The sequence below is a fragment of the Mercenaria mercenaria genome, chromosome 1 (assembly GCF_021730395.1).
Source record: "Mercenaria mercenaria strain notata chromosome 1, MADL_Memer_1, whole genome shotgun sequence".
Classification (NCBI taxonomy): domain Eukaryota; kingdom Metazoa; phylum Mollusca; class Bivalvia; order Venerida; family Veneridae; genus Mercenaria; species Mercenaria mercenaria.
This window is the reverse complement of record NC_069361.1, coordinates 53,466,797-53,483,617: the sequence shown is the minus strand read 5'-3', so window position 1 is coordinate 53,483,617 and position 16,821 is coordinate 53,466,797. Positions and strand designations below refer to the sequence as shown.

Here is a 16,821-nt window from a genome sequence, read left to right as displayed (position 1 = left end):
TTCTGAACACTAAATAAAAAGGTATTTTACTTGTTCGTTGGGGTTACATTTCGTGGATTGACTCAACCAAGAAATCGACGAAAATTAGTCCCTCACGAATATTAATGATTTCACAGTACATTGCATCTACTCTTTTGACAAGGTTTTTTTAAAATTCATTTTAATTAGTTTTGAGATTTTATATTTTCGTCTGATTACTTCGAAATATAAGTCAGATTTATTTACTATTTACTAAACGAACGCAGTGCAATGAACATTCAAGCTCTAACCGCCTTTGCAATCGCAGAAGAAGCCGTTGACATGATCAAGGCATGTCTCATTGTTGTGACAATGACCACTCTGTCCCTTGTCTATGCCTAAACTTGAAAATACATAAGAACGTGACAACTATTTACAATACTCTACTTAGACCTCAAAAAATTGTAAACAAGGTGTTGTAGCCGATGCATATTCTCAAATGACATGTATTAATCCTTTTCCCCACGAAATACCCTTTCTTGCCAGACTCACGACAATTTATGCCAACATACGGTAGCATTTACCTGATCTCGTCGAGCACCATAATCCTCACAATTCTACAGCTCGCATTGATTTATTGCTAAATTATTGCAGGCTACCCTCAAAAGTTTGCTATTTGCCAACAATAAAACGGCATTGTTACAAAAACATTCTCTTAGCAATAAATTATTTATTTACTTAGTAAATACGTACTATATTTCTGTTTTTCTCTAGTGGTATATGTTGCATAATCATTTCTTTAAAAGAGTAATTTTAATCTTTCCTTAAATGTTGGTTTAGGTACTTGTATTACAAAGATATACTCGGTTGGAAATGTCTGTGGTGTTGCCCGAGTACCTACCGGTCAAAAAGATAATCCCCGAAACGGAAACCATTACTCCTGATCCACAATCAGAAGGTGGAACATCAGTATTGTGTTGGTATGACTTTGAATCAGAGGGAATACATCAGTCGTTAGAGGTATTAAATGTAAAGCACTTGGCCATAAAATTAATTCTCTCTGATAGCACTTTCTAAAAATATACATTATCTCTTGCCTCTGTCTCCCTTTTATCTTAAAACAAGATGAAACACTGCTTTCCAAATAGATGTTATGTGTACTTACATGATTAGAAGAGCACTACCCCTAATATTGCACATAAACTTATATAGAGCTTTATTTAATGGGTTGTGGGGGTGGGGGGAGGGGGTGGGGTGCAGAGGGGGTTAATATAAACTATAGATTCAATAAAATATTTTATAAATAGTCCATTTTTATCGACCTGGCGGGGGTGGTTTCGCGACGTTCCACTGCATTATTGTGCAGGATATGTAGTATATTCTGCCACCTGATTTCTTATTCACTAGCCATCTCCCTGTAACATTATATTGAAAACATAAACTTCTGTCATATTTTCTACAATAAAGTAAACATTAAAAAAAAAAAAAAAAAAAAAAAAAAACATTTCGAAAGATGTGAATGTTAAAAAAATGTTCGACATCAGCTATTCAGCAATTAGCCTGGCTCCCTGGCTGCATGGTTACTTTTTATATAAATACCGGAAACATTTTATAAGAAAATTGTAAGCCTCTAAAATAGCACAATCTTATCTGATGGCTGAACCATGAACCTTTGTTTGGAGCCAGGGGCAATACAAATGTGAATGTAGAAACAACTTGCTGGAGTTACTTCCCTCTTATTGAAGAAAACTGTTATACGTAAATAAATAGAAACATAGGGACGGGAGCCGGGCGTTTCAGCAACTATAAACGCTTAACCATACTTCTGCAGGAAATTTACAATGTGGTAAAGGCTAGAGAAAAATCAAACATCTGGTAGTGGTAATTTGAAATACTTCAATAAATCTTGCTGCCGGTCAGTTTGGGGTGGCTATCGACAAGTAGTACTAATCTCTCTTCATGATGTTAACCTCGGAATTGCATTTCATTAGTCTTTTGATATGAGCCTAGACATATGGCTTTCTGAGAAAATACCAGTGTCAGTATGAAGAAAGAAATTACTATTATTACAGATTATTTGATCTCAAAAAAACTTCGTAAGTCTGGGAGTACAGCATTGACCTGCCATTTTCATATTGTATATATTTAACTCTACCTACTTTCTGTAATTGCATTGTATTGCACCATGTCATGCAAACTCGACATAACACAAAACAAATTTAATAAAAAAAGTCAGTTAAAAGGTGTTCGATAAGGTTTACGCCTTACTAAATTTTGAAATTATATTAAATCTAAGACCATGTAAAAAATCCAAGAAAATTAGTTCAACACGAAACATTATTCAAATAACGCAATCACCCATACACCATTCCATATCAATAATCTTACTCTTGCGTACATATACATAATTATGCAAACTCAAAAGACCGTAGGAGCAATAAACACAGACATAACAAAACTCGGAAACATAGCAAAGTATCATAAAAACGGTAACTGAAAACGATGTTTTTAAAGAGTCGATATGACATGTTTTCGGTGATCTTCGTCGTTACTTTCACTCCGTGTTACATTAATTCCTATGTATAAATGGTAAGGCACTACGCAAATGACTTTAACAAGCAATGCTTATGAATGAAAATGTGTTATATTATGAGGATTGTTCAAACAGTTAGGGCAAAACGATTTTAATGAACGTCCTACCCTTGTGTTCAAACAGTTTGCAACAGGCAAAACGATTTTAATGAACGTCATAAACTTGTTTAAAACTGACGATATATTTTAGAATCATTCTTTGAGACCTGATTCAATTAGGAATAGCACTCCGGTAATTAGTAATTATATTTTAATATATAATGAAACGACAGAAGGAAGTGAATTTACAATACATATTTTGAGACGCCACTCATATGTCAATATATATATTTTTTTTAATTCGGGAAGATACAATACTACTGCAGTTATTGTATCATTTCCTTGTTTACTATCATTGTCAAAAATTATAACATTACAAGCAATCTCGAAAAAAGAATGACACTTCCTTTTTCAGGATCAATGAGATTAACGAATGACATTGATTCAGCAGATTCGTTTTTTTTTCACTTCAATTTATTGACTTCAAATTTTATCTAATATTGACATGGATTTAATGAATTAATGTCCATAAATCTGGTTTGAATTTTTAAAGTTCTTCCGTACCATAGTAAATATTCGAGATATTAGTGTTTGTTATGATAAGACTTGATAATAAAGTCATAAAACATATTGAATAAGGCCACAAATCGTACTGCAGTTTAATACTATTTATGCTGTTACATACGTTTACTTTTGATGATTGAAATACCTACGTTTTGCCTTTTCGTTTGTATATGAGATAAGTTATGAAAATTGTTGTCATTTTCTTGAATAGTGAAGGAAATGAACAGTTATTCTACGTTATTTAATAGTCTGCAACATCCAAAAATTAAAAGGTGAAATAGTAACATCATTTTATCTAGCCAAAAGCTAGTCCCGATGTTAAACATATTGAGTCAAATGTCGATACTAGTAATGCATAGGTATCAGAACAAGTGTTAGTACGTAGTTGGTGAATTATTCAGCGATGTTTTATAATGTGTCAGTCACACTACACCGTAAATCGTTAACGGTCGCCAAACGTATAGAAACATTGCGGCAGAAAGTTATCCGGTGACGAAAGGCATCCCCTGCTGCTCCTCCATGCTCTCGCGATCAGTGTATGGTGCGCATAAAACGCACAATGACCGCAAAATAAGCGCACATACATAGGACGACTAAGGTTCAATAAACGGATATCAGCGAACTAGTAACAGATTTGTACCGCGTAAAACGTAAGCACAACGCACGAGAAACTGACAAAACGTTCTTGTCAGTTATCGTCCGTTGAGCATGCGTTACATCCGTTGCATATCCGGTAGTAGTCCGTCCGTGAATCAGGCCCACCGGACAAGAACAGATGCGAATCGGACAAGTACAGAAAAGGGAACGCACGAGTAGAGAACGCACGAGTAACGAACAAAAAGCGCATATAAGCGCATTGTTACCGTAGATCTAATGGACAACTTTGTCCGGTGGTGTACGTTCTAAATTTTGAGCATGCTCAAAATCTCCACCGGATGGAACAAACGTCGCCGGACAAGGAGCGCAGCCACCGCATGAGAAACGGAAAAGAAAAGCATGCGAACGGAAACGAGCGGATTGAAAATTTTGCTATACGTTGGACGTCCGTTAACGTTAAACGGTGTAGTGTGACTGAGACTTAACATAAACATGTTAAAACAGAGATACCGCATCTCGACAGGACTGCAGACTGTCAGTCTATAAAAAAATTACTTCACGGTTATAAATTTAAGTCACATGTTAAGCGTTTGAATCAATGACATATTTCTAGCTCATACAGATAACAAATAGGCCTCTAAAGTTTTGAACTGCTAACAGGTTTGTCTGTTTGATTTTTTATTTAAAGCCGGTCGAGTTCAACAGTATTTCAGTTATATATGCTATCTGTTAACCTAACCAATAATGTTTGATACCCTACCACCCGCTTAACGCAGTAGGGAAAGCGCAAATTTATGGGTCGCGGGGTCGTGGGGTCAATCCCCCGGGCGAGGCATATGTTCTCCGTGACGATTTGATAGAAAACATTGTGTCTAAAGTCAGTCGTCCTCCCCTTCTGCTTCATGTGATTCATGTGGGGAAGTTGACACTTACTTGCAACGAACACGTTTGTACTGGTACTGAGTTACGGTTGCACAAGAGAAATACACAGTTGAAAAACGGCGTTAAACCTAAACCAAACAAATTACGGGCAGAATATTTCTCCTGGTTATTCCAGGCGGACGGTACCTACATCACTGAAAACATTTCTTTACAACTACTGTTTAGAATACGTATTTCATGTTTATAGTTGAATAGTTCTATATACTATTCAGAAAAAATGTTACAGATACCAGATCGCTTAAACTCGGGTGTCGCGGTTAAGCTTTGAAAATAAGTAATGGTCAAACAGCGTATAAGATGATAAAGCGTGTTTGTGTAATATATCTTTAGCGGACCGAACAGCCGTAGTGTCTGAGCAATATAGAAATAGCGTTTTATTTGTTTTACTAGCGTTTGCATAATGTCTTCCTCTTCGCCTCTTCACACTATAAGCAATAAAGCGCGACTGTATAAATACGGATGTAAGGTGAGTGAATAAGAATACTGGCTTCAAACCACTTGCCTCTCACTGTTGTAGGTTCGGTAATAAGCTGGGGTAAAGAATTCTTCATGTTCTTTAGGAAGTCATTTAGCTGGCTACGAAAGGTCGGTTTTTCTACCTAAGGGTCCGTGATAAAATAATCTTGGCTGGCCTCTTTGGGACTTCCTCCATCAACAAAAGCCATAATTATAACCTAAAAGTATGTGACGTTAAAGCCTAATGAAAACGGATTTCAAAACCCAAGCAGACATGTTTGGATATAAAATTGCTTCCTTAAATCATTTTCGGTTGTTTATAATGCGGAACGAGTTGTGCCTAAACTTAATTTATATAATAATAAATACTTCAGTTGACTCTCTTATTGCTTCTGAAAGATATTTGAAATAAGATTTATGTCAGGATAATACTTTAAAGAACTCTGTGTGTGCGTGCGTGCGTGCGTGCGTGCGTGCGTGTGTGTGTGTTCGGGTTTAACGTCTTTTTCAACAATTTTTCAGTCATATAAACGATGAATAAAGAACTACATCAGTGCATAATGAGTAAAGTTTTAATTTATGATGACAAGTGGTATTGCCAAAATCAAATGATAAGTTAGTACATGTAGAAAGAGCATGTGCATAATATGCATTCTCAACATTGTCCGACAATTCACCAGGATCTTCATTAATCTCCACAAATTTGTATTTGGAGTTATTGAATTATTATTATTGTATATCATTGATTCCATTACTTTGCCCCGCATGGCTAATTTTATTTTGTTTATTGTTTCATGCGAATCTAAGGCTGGTTCTAAATGTTATAGGACAACAAGAATTATAGCAGTATTGGTGGTAATAACATCTACAAAAGGATCCTTGGAAGCATAACATGCAATCCTAAAGGGCAAGAAAATATAACAATGATCAACCGTATAGTATAGGTTATAGTTTAATATTTTATTGTATATACTGTCAAAGTACAAACCCCATTGTATGTACAGATAATATGTGCTTTGACGGAAAGAGATACAAAAGAACATTATAAAATAGATTTGGTAAAACAATAAATAATACATAATGTGTTTTGTCTGTCTTTAAGCAGTATTTAGTAATAAAGCACTTCAGTAAAACTGTAAACGATCTGTCCACTGTGCTTGACCTGAAGTGTAATTATTGTATAAAGAAAGAAAATAAAATATCTTGAATCCTGTGTACAACATTGAAACAAAATAGTCATTCACGTAGGTTTTGTTCTTAAACATTTTACCAAAACCTTGGAGGAGGTGCATTATTATATTTTATTTCACATGCCCAGCATTTCCTGTGCTTATGACCACCTACATGCGGCTTTAAACCACCAACTTTCTTTTCCTCAACAATTGGAATTTCTTCAACATCAGGAATAGCTTCGCTGTGCCCATCTACAGTGTCTTTACTAAAGTTTTTATCAACCTTTGGTGCTTCCGTATCTGTTTCTTTCTCATGACAACATATCAATTTTTTACTGAGTACAAACTCGGATAAAGCATAAAGTCCAATGACAGTCAGAATGCCAAGAACTGTTCCTAGTGCACCAAAGCCGATGCTGTTTCCTGTCTTGTATTTGTAACAGAGCTGTTGTTTTGCTCGCCCAAGGAAACAGTCACATTCAGAATAATGCATATGTGAACCGGCCTAAAAAGAGAAAAGCAACATTTCAGGGAAACGTAATATCAACTTATCTAGTTTTACACATAAGATGTAACTGCAATGTTTCAGATACATGTACCACTTGTCAATTTATGAAGTTGTATGGGTGATAATGATTTAGCCTCAGAAATTTCAAGTCTCTAGTTATCTGTTATATGTAATATGATATGTTATATACCTGTAGTTTGTGTTTTACGATTGCATAATTTTATTTAGCTCGATTTTAGCTTTCAATATTACCGTGTCTCTTCATCTTCATAGAGCTTTATTTGTTATGTATTAGATGTGTGTGATTCATACGATCGTTACCCTCAGCCTTTTTATATTTATTTATAAAAACGTATATCTGTCTAAAATGTTAGAAGATGGTAGGTGTACTAGTCCTCCTGTTTATTACATCTATTATGCTTTCACTTTAGAAGAGGTTTCATTTACATTATATGATATTGGTTACGTTCAATTTGCTTATGTTTTCGTGGATTCTACCTTAAGTTTTTGTTTTACTATTTTTATAGACAAAATGTGTCTATTACAAATACGTACTTTTACAAACGGAGTTATCTTTGTTATCAATTGTAAATTTGTACTTTCTTTGTGGTTCTAATGTCTGTACTGCTGTTTTATCTCAAATATTGTTTAACAAAGTAACAAAGTAAAGCAAAAGATGCTTTTGATTCAAGCTACTGACATCATTAACATAAGTTTATATGTCACTTACAATGAGGGACGAATTGACAAACGATTCATCTTGTTGTCTGTATGCACAGTTTACCCCTTCCCATCCATCTACACACGTGCACGTGTAGTATGTACCATTCCGACTCTCACATATCCCTTTGTTCTTACATGGTGTAGAACTGCATGGATCAATGCCTTAAATACAAAAATGTAACAATCATTGCCTAATTCATTTCGTTTACTGTTTCTGATACAAAAAATAAACCATTTATTGCATTATATACTAACCATTCACCAAAAGATACCCTAAACATTTCATAAGAATGTAACTCCACTAATAATGTATCTGTAAGACCATTCACTTTCATTTCAAGCCATACCTGTTTGGCAAATTTCTCCAGTAAATCCTTTTGGGCATGTACAACTGAACGAGCCTAGCTGGTCAGTACAATTTCCTCCGTTCAAACAAGGACCATGTAAGCAGTCATCGATATCTGTAAAGGTATTTCAACAATAGAAGTTTCTATTTTTATACGCAGAGATGAAAAGATGTCACAAGATAAAGATGTTGTCAGTTTATTATTCGAAACGGTATTAAAGGTAAGCATAGAACGAAATTCGATATCGGATTAAACCGTTTATGACGGAGTAGAGCAGAGAAATCTTGGTTTTGTAGTTAAAGTTGTAATTGGACAAAGGATCTTGTTCTTTCGGGTACGCAGATGTTACATTTTATTCAAAAATGAACAGATTTTAGCTCAAAATTTTCTTCGTAGACGTTTTTCTTACATTATGTATTAGTATTTCCGGTTTTCCAACAATTATGTTAACTTTTTTAATCAATTTTTATTTTGAACTAGAATGAGGGTGGCAAATAATCTATTACCGTTTGTTTACAATTAAAAATTATATTTACACCTTACCTATTTCGCACTGATCACCACTGTAGCCGTAGACACAACCACAAAAGAAGCTGTTGACAAGATCAAAACATGTTCCATTGTGAAGGCAAGATCCACTCTTGCACTCATCTATGTCTTAAATTTGCAAATATAATAGGTGAATGGTTATATTTTCTTTTCTCATTTTGACTGTATCAATTTATACTTATCTTTTATCTACATCTAGCAATTCAAGTAATTCTTATTAGGTAAATATCTAACAGATGCATGTCATTTCATCTATCTTGTATGTCATATAATGATTCATAAACATGCATTGTTCACATAAATTTGGTTTCATTGAGAGTGATAAATATTCAAAAACACAACAATAATTTATAAATGTAAAAATAGTTGCTTTATTAAAAGAACTACCGACTATTGCCCTACCTGTTTGACAAACAGTCCCGGAGTATCCTGGCATGCATTGACAAGTGTAACCGTTAACCAGATCGTGACATGTTCCATTATTCAAGCATGGTGCATTTTGACACTCATCTATTTCTGTGATGTGACAGAAAACATTGTGTAATATGTTCCGTGCAAAGACACAACAGCGAAATTATACCCATATTTGAACGATATAATGATAACATATATGAGCCGTGCTATGAGAAAACAAACATAATGGCTTTGCAACCAGCATGGATCCAGACCAGCCTGCGCATCTGCGCAGTCTGGTCAGGATTCATGCTGTTCGCTTTCAAAGTGTATTGCAATTAGAGAAACTGTTAGCGAACAGCATGGATCCCGACAAGACTGCGCGGATGCGCAGGCTGGTCTGGATCCATGCTGGTCGCAAAGCCACTATGTTGGTTTTCTCATGGCGTGGCTCATATACTTTGCAGCATTAAACGTGGAATTTAGTCGACTTGTTAACAGACTAATAAGGTGAAAATGCAGTTACTTCTTTTAGTTCAAAAACAGTGTACGTCCATCTTAAAGAAACAAAAAAGAGACTTTAACTTCATTTTATTCTCTCATTCATTTATATATTTTTTTTTCAAACGAGCCAAAAGCGTTGGAAGGCTTTTGAATTATGAAGAAAGGTATCTTTAATGAATGTCTTACCAATCTCACAAGTAGATCCGGTAAAGCCAGGGCTGCATGTACAACTATATCCATTAACTTCATCATTGCAAGTTCCATTGTTTAAACAGGGTCTGCTAATACATTCATCTATATCTACAAAATCATAATCATGGAAAATTTAATGCATTGCATCATTGAATTATTTCAAAACCATGCATTTTTATGTTCTTGGTTTTTCTCACACGATAGCAGTGTTGCAATTGACATAACTTTCAAATTACTAAATTCTGAACAAAAATTAAATGTACAAACATACTACGACATAGCTTATGTATATCAAAATCAATTTGATAATTTATTAAATTTCACCAATATTCAAACTATCGTTTGACAAAGTCCATGGTTTTATCAGTCATTTAATTGAAAGGTTGTTGGTAAACTATCTATACATCATGTATAATTTACTCGTTTTCACATTAACGTAAGTGAGTTGCTTTAGCGAAAGAGTAGTATCATTTAATATTACTTTTTGCTTTTAACTCAATATTATATTTGAACCCAATCATAATTGGCATGTTCATTTTTGCAAGTCCAGCTGACAAACCCGCATTCGAAAACCAGTCATATTTAAACTTTAAATCTTGTAAATCCTTTTTGCATTGATGGTCTTGTATCATGCAGTCACAAGGTCAGAAAACTTACCTTTTTCGCAAATAGAACCGGTAAATCCTGGCGGGCATGAACATGTAAATTTATTCACTTGATCGAGACATGTGCCGTTATTTTTACAGGGGCTATTCCTGCACTCGTCCACATCTGAATTGGAAACAGAATGTTATCTATTTATGTAACATAAAATATGTTATTTTATTAACATGAGCAACATGTTATAATTTTCACAATACATTAAATGAGTACAAAACTCATGTAGTGACTTGAGCAATCATTGCACAACGCGTAAGCCGTTTCTACATGATCAACGCTAGACTAAACATTCTATTTGTATACGGTGTAACATTCTGTAATAAACCGATAATAAAACATAACGTACTAAGTCCACTCGTAATAAAACATTACGCTTAGTGTAATTCATGTAAATCGTTACCTTTCTGACAGAGTGTACCCTCAAAGCCAGCAGAACAAGTGCAATAGAAACCATTTACAATAGTTGTACAAGTGGCGTTATTCTGGCATGGTGTGCTCAAACATTCATTCAGTTCTGAAATACAATAAAAGTCAGATTTCGAAATTTTCCACGGAAGACAATAACATTTCTTAGGCAGCTCTATTTGTCAATAAAGGTATTTTGAAATACTAAATTGTAATATTTATCCACTCGCAAGTTCCAAAGAAGACAGGGTTCTAAACTGCTGCTTGAAAAATGAATTGAATACAAGTTTGTTCTGGCATAACTGTTTATCTGGCCTTTGCAATTCTGATTAGGCTCTTTGTTAACCCAAAAATGATGTATGTCTTAATTACCTGGTGGAAAACAATGTTCATCAATGCTGTTCATTAACTGTTGATAATCAATAGACTTTTGAGATAAAATTGCATTTTTCGTTTAGTTAATAACTTTGTGAGAAATGGAGAATGTTAGAACTACATGTTTAAATTTAATCTTTTTCTCGGGTCATTATTAAATATCATGTCAATTGTAATTTTCAACATGAAGGCTTACAAAACAGCCGAGGAAGAACGATAACGCAATACATTACCAGTTTCACATAATACTCCAGTGTAGCCGTCAGCACAAGCGCATGTGAAAGCACCTGTAGTACCGACACGGGTACATGTACCACAATTCTGACATGGATCACTATCACACGGATTTACATCTACAATCACAAAATCTTCTATAAAGAGGAACCATACAGTAGTGCGACAATTTAAAACCTAAATGACTTTTTAAAAATACGATTAAAACATATATTAAAGCAAAAGATTTATCAACATAGTTTTACGTAATTCACAAACTGATTATCAAGAAATGTATCAAGCAAAATGCCTGAATATTACGCCGTTATAACTTAGACTAATTCCATACACATCCGATCAAGACATCATTCTGTTATGTTAACATTTCATAAAATCATTTTTAGGAAAACGGTTGTAATTTTCATTTTAGATCTATATTTGTGCTTTTGACTTTACGTCATTCTATTCTATACAATAAGTAGATTTTGGACATGTTTAATTTGTTCGTAAATATTTACGGCCGTACGTACTAAGACGATTTTAAAAAAGAAATTTTTTAATATCAATATACCTAATACATTCATCTGGATACAGTGCGAGCCGGTACTAATGCTGGAAGAAAAACGTCAGATCTCTTAGCAATTTACAAACAGTAGAAACTATTAAAATAAGATCTGCATGTCATGCAATTTGTATTTACTTCATCTCATCATCCGCCCGTTCATTTAATGCACCTATAGTCGATTTACACTAGGAGATCACCAGATTTGCACAAACAAACCAAACAAATTTAAGATATCCGACTGATTAATGCTTCTCTAGTATAGCTAAAATTATTCCGTTGTAAGTGTGATTGTTTTATATAGTTTGGGAACTTCGGGCCATACGCACCTTCAAATATATTGTTTTTAAAGTATAGCTAACTTGAGTAATATCATGCAATGTATCTACATGTATTTCAATCAGACGAAAATACAAGAAAATCTTGAACTACAAACAAATTTAATCAATTTAACCAATTGATCTGACGTAACAGTTGGTTTTTAAAATGTACAGCCAAGTGACAAAATACTGTTTTTGTAAAAAAACAGTTTAAGGTCAATTACCCAAAAGAATCAGTTGCGTCAGCGCATAATGCATGTTTTCCAGTCTGGGTTTTGGAAGGAGTCCATGTGACAGTAAATGTATACATATCCGACTGTCCGGCTACAGAACTGATTGCAGATTTTTGCATTCCGGGAGGACCAGCCAAGTCAAATGAATCTATCCTGAAATCGTTATAGATATGCATAAGAATGCTTGTCATGTCATAAAAACTCATTCAAACAAATAAATCTATGCTATGCAAAGTCATCTCGGTCATTTATTCGTTTACAAAGTTATGCATGAAATATGGAGACTTGTCTAAAAACAGCAGCTTTCTACAAATATCATATCAAATCAGGGAACACTTACTAATATGAGTAATTTACGGATAAATAACTATTTTGAAACACTTCTTACGTGGCACCACGTGATTGCACAAAGTAGGCGACTACAGACTGACTTCCAGCATGAACATCTATATCTACAGTCCCTGAAGGTGTTGGAACTACGAATACTGGTCCGTCATTACACTGTCTTGATGGAATGGCTGGAGTTTCAACCAAAAACTATAAAACAGAAAAGAACAAAATAAAAGAACTGTGTGTTACGTTTCATGGAAATACTACTTCTACTGCTAATTAGCCCTAATGTAACCGTACAGAACATCTTTTCACACCTGCAATGTGTACAGTCTACTTAAGCATGTGGCGCCCATGACTAAAAACCAACATGTTTCATTCGAAACATGCGTACTCTTTAACTGAAAGAGAAAGTACAAGTTTACTGAAAGTATACTGATGTAAATTTGCCAGTCATTCAGAAAGGTATTTTATTATTTAAATTTAAGAAATACTTGAATAAAATACACACACTATTGCAAATACGTTATTCCTGCAACTTTTTGCGAAAGATTTAAAGGCGTACGCTAGAATTCGGGCCGAATTTTTCCCCAAAAATAGCATTTCTTCAAACTTAGGATTTTGAAGGACAATCATCTAAAAAATAAAAATATGCAAAAATATAAAAATCATAGGTCACCAGTATTGAAAAAAAAATCTGCTCTTGAAAACGGCATTTTCCTCAAATATGCCGTTTTCAAGGACAGATAACTATTTTTCAGTGCCAATGGCCTGTGATTTTTTTTATTGCATATTTTTGTTTCTTAGATGATTGTCCTTCAATATAATATCCAAAGTTTGAAGAAATTCTACATTTCGCTCCGAATTCAAGGCTATACGCCTTTAACAAAGAGAAAACGTTTACCTGAACAGGTACACTGGACAGAACATTTTTAGATGTGTATGTTTTTCCATTCAGGGTGATAATTGATCGTGGTTTGTCTTCAATTATCATAGCTACTGCATATATTCCTCCTGCTTTATGATTTGCATTAAAGGTCAACGTACACGCATTCTTAAAATAAATGTTCAGAATCCACTATTTTAATAGTTTACCGAAGATGACCGATTTATTTGACATTTTTGGCATTGTTCAAAAGAGGATTTAAAGTGACAGCTGAAAACTAAAATATTTAGACTTTATGGATTCATGTGTAATCTTTTTCATCTTCTCCAAAAAACAATTTATCCATAACATATTGATCACAATAAATCTTTAAGATACTGAAATGGAACTATTTCAAAGTTAATATAAAATTGATGACAAGTATAATGGTGCATTGAATAAAGTATGACAGTGTGCTCTCTATATCAACAAAGACACGAATTACCTCGTTTAAGACAGCATTTGGGATTGCATTGCAGACGGAACCACACTCCGTGCCGTTTGCCCATCTACAATGTATGTTGTCATCGTCCGCATCAGACACTTGAAGTTTTATTGTGGTGGCACATCCGAATTTGATACTGTAAAAATGTTTAAAACGTTTGTAACGAGCTTGTTAGACTTCACAAATACTCGCAGCCGTGATTTGGATAACATGTTTAGATATTATAATTATAACCTTTTATTAAAACATGTGCAAGATGATGATTTCGAAGCAAAGAATGCAACCAAGCAAACGAACAGCAGGCTCAGTTTGATGTTTTGTCCGTTTAACGGTTGCAAGCCCGTTGTTGAATATATGAGCCGCACCGTGAGAAAACCAACATAGTGCGTTTGCGACCAGCACGGATCCAAACCAGCCTGTGTATCCGCGCAGTCTGGTCAGGATCCATCCTGATCGCTTTCAAAGCCTATTGCAATTAGAGAAACCGTTAGCGAACAACATGGATCCTGACCCGCAGGCTGGTCTGGATCCATGCTGGTCGAAAATGCACTATATTGGTTTTCTCATGTTGCGGCTCATATAAATTATTTACGATTAGCTTAACTACATTTGCAGTTTGTTGTAAAAATCCATTACACGTATTATATATATTAATAAGACCTTTTCTCCCTCCACATATAATATCACAATATCCTATTTATTTTTCAATTATCGAAACTTCTCAGCCTCTTGTGAATACCTTTTATGAAACTGAAAATTGTCTAATATTTTGCTTTAACATTGCCAAAATGATATTTCTATCAGCAGCAGTGAATGTCTCGTTTTGATCAGAGCATGCTATAATTTTGTTTTAAAATATTCTGTTAGACGCAAAGGGACATAATTGTGATCATTGTCTAATAATGACCGTGTTAAATCAATCTATATCCTAATAAAAAAATCACCTTTGAATTTAAAGAATTTTACGCTTCGCTATATTATATATCCCTCAGTTCTTACAAGTGAAGAGTTCGATACCTGTATAGCGGAAATCCGGTATATACTGGACTTGTATTTGGTCGTCCTATATCTGATCTTGTTCTTAAATCCACTTCGGTTGCAATATTCCACCCACTTCCTCCTGAGCCATAATCAAGACTTATCCAACAGCAACTACTGTATCTAAAATAATAATGGCCGTGCCATAAGAAAACCAACATAGTGGGTTTGCGACCAGCATGGATCCAGACCAGACTGCGCATCCGCGCAGTCTGGTCAGGATCCATGCTGTTCGCTTACAGTTTCTCACTATGTTGGTTTTCTCATGGCACGGCTCATTATAATTCACTATCAGCAACTCCAGCAAAAGAGATTTATACCAATAATTTAAAGATAAGTGTAAAATACAACAACTCAAGTCGCCTTTAAGTGACAGATTAATTACACCGATTTATTGGGAGATAGACCTATAAAGCATAAATTTTAAACCTATAATAAACAACATTCATACTCTATTGTAAATTTTCCAGCGTTTGGAAATGTATATTTGAACGTGTATTCTCCTAGCTCCCAGTCACGTGTTATACTGGCTGAACTACAAATGTAACCAGCCGACGAGATAGTGGTGCTATAGCCACATCCTGCAATACAGGCCCATGCAAAGTTTGTTCTGTTGACGTACTGGCCCGCTAATGAGTTTGTGCAGCCAGCACCGCGACCATACCGCCAAGCCAACTTGTATGTAAATTCGACCTGCGAAATGGACAAACGTTGTAACAATATCAAGTATATAAAATTTTGCAGTGACTAAACATGTTTGATGTACTCGTATATTGAATGTATTTTTCCATATTCAAAAATGTGTTGTTCTTTAACATACACATTTTAATAGCTATATCAAATCAATTAAATTGTACAATTAAATTAGATTTAGTTGCCCATTATCTACATGTCTCCTAAGTTGTTTACATAATAATCGTATACTAAAAGAAAAAGGTCACATGTTACATATAATGAAACATTTAACTTTATTTTTTTTCTTTTCCAAACTGTCATGCTGCTATCTTCTGATAATATTCATATTACAGTGCAACAACCAGGTAAGTCTGTCTAGTAACTACCTAACTGTCAGAAATATAGCTTATCTATCTAATAGTTCATTGGTAAATCATTATCTTTTACTCGGTAAATCATCATCTTTTACTCGATAATTTGTGCATGGAAAATATACTTTCTGAAAATAATCTGTAATGATATACGACAAAAAATGAGCCACACCATGAGAAAACCAACATAGTGCATTCGCGACCAGCATCCGCGCAGTCTGGTCAGGATCCATGCTGTTCGCTAATGGTTTCTCTAATTACAATAGGCTTTTAAAGCGAACAGCATGGCTCCTTACCAGACAGCGCGGATGGGCAGGCTGGTCTGGATCCATGCTTTTCGCATATGCACTATATTAGTTTTCTCATGGTGTGGCTCAATTATGTTCTCAGAAAATAAACCTCTAAATTGTTTTCTGTAGGCTTCCAACTTATAGTTCCGCCGCGAAAATGATCACCCTTACACACGACTATCATCATCAATAAGAAAGTCGCAAACGATGCTGCTGAGTTTGAAAGTGCCATATTCTTATGTAAATTTAATTTACTAATGTAAGAACAAAATGCGGTAGTGGATGTCTGATTTACTTTTATACTCACATATCAATGTGAGGTACTACGTAATAAGCTGTAAATAATGAATTTCGACAAATGGAAATATATGTATAAGGGGTGTATCCAAAACTCGTGATTCTAGCTTTGTCATGTAGGGTATTGAGAAATTGAAAATATAAAC

The 16,821-nt window shown here is 34.6% G+C and overlaps 1 protein-coding gene across 1 annotated transcript; it reads right to left on the bottom strand.

Moving 5' to 3' along the window:
* Positions 1-6,414: 6,414 nt before the first annotated feature.
* On the bottom strand, positions 6,415-16,617 carry LOC123537617 (integrin beta-like protein C). Its single transcript, XM_053547610.1, has 15 exons — positions 16,488-16,617; positions 15,494-15,735; positions 15,022-15,165; positions 14,005-14,140; positions 13,539-13,688; positions 12,693-12,841; positions 12,296-12,457; positions 11,761-11,801; positions 11,210-11,329; positions 10,597-10,710; positions 10,194-10,307; positions 9,531-9,644; positions 8,442-8,555; positions 7,559-7,713; positions 6,415-6,825 (listed from the first exon to the last, which is right to left on the bottom strand). The coding sequence occupies exons 1-15, from the start codon at positions 16,608-16,610 to the stop codon at positions 6,415-6,417; spliced, it is 2,289 nt and encodes a 762-aa protein (XP_053403585.1). The 5' UTR covers positions 16,611-16,617.
* Between the last annotated feature and the right edge of the window lie 204 nt (positions 16,618-16,821).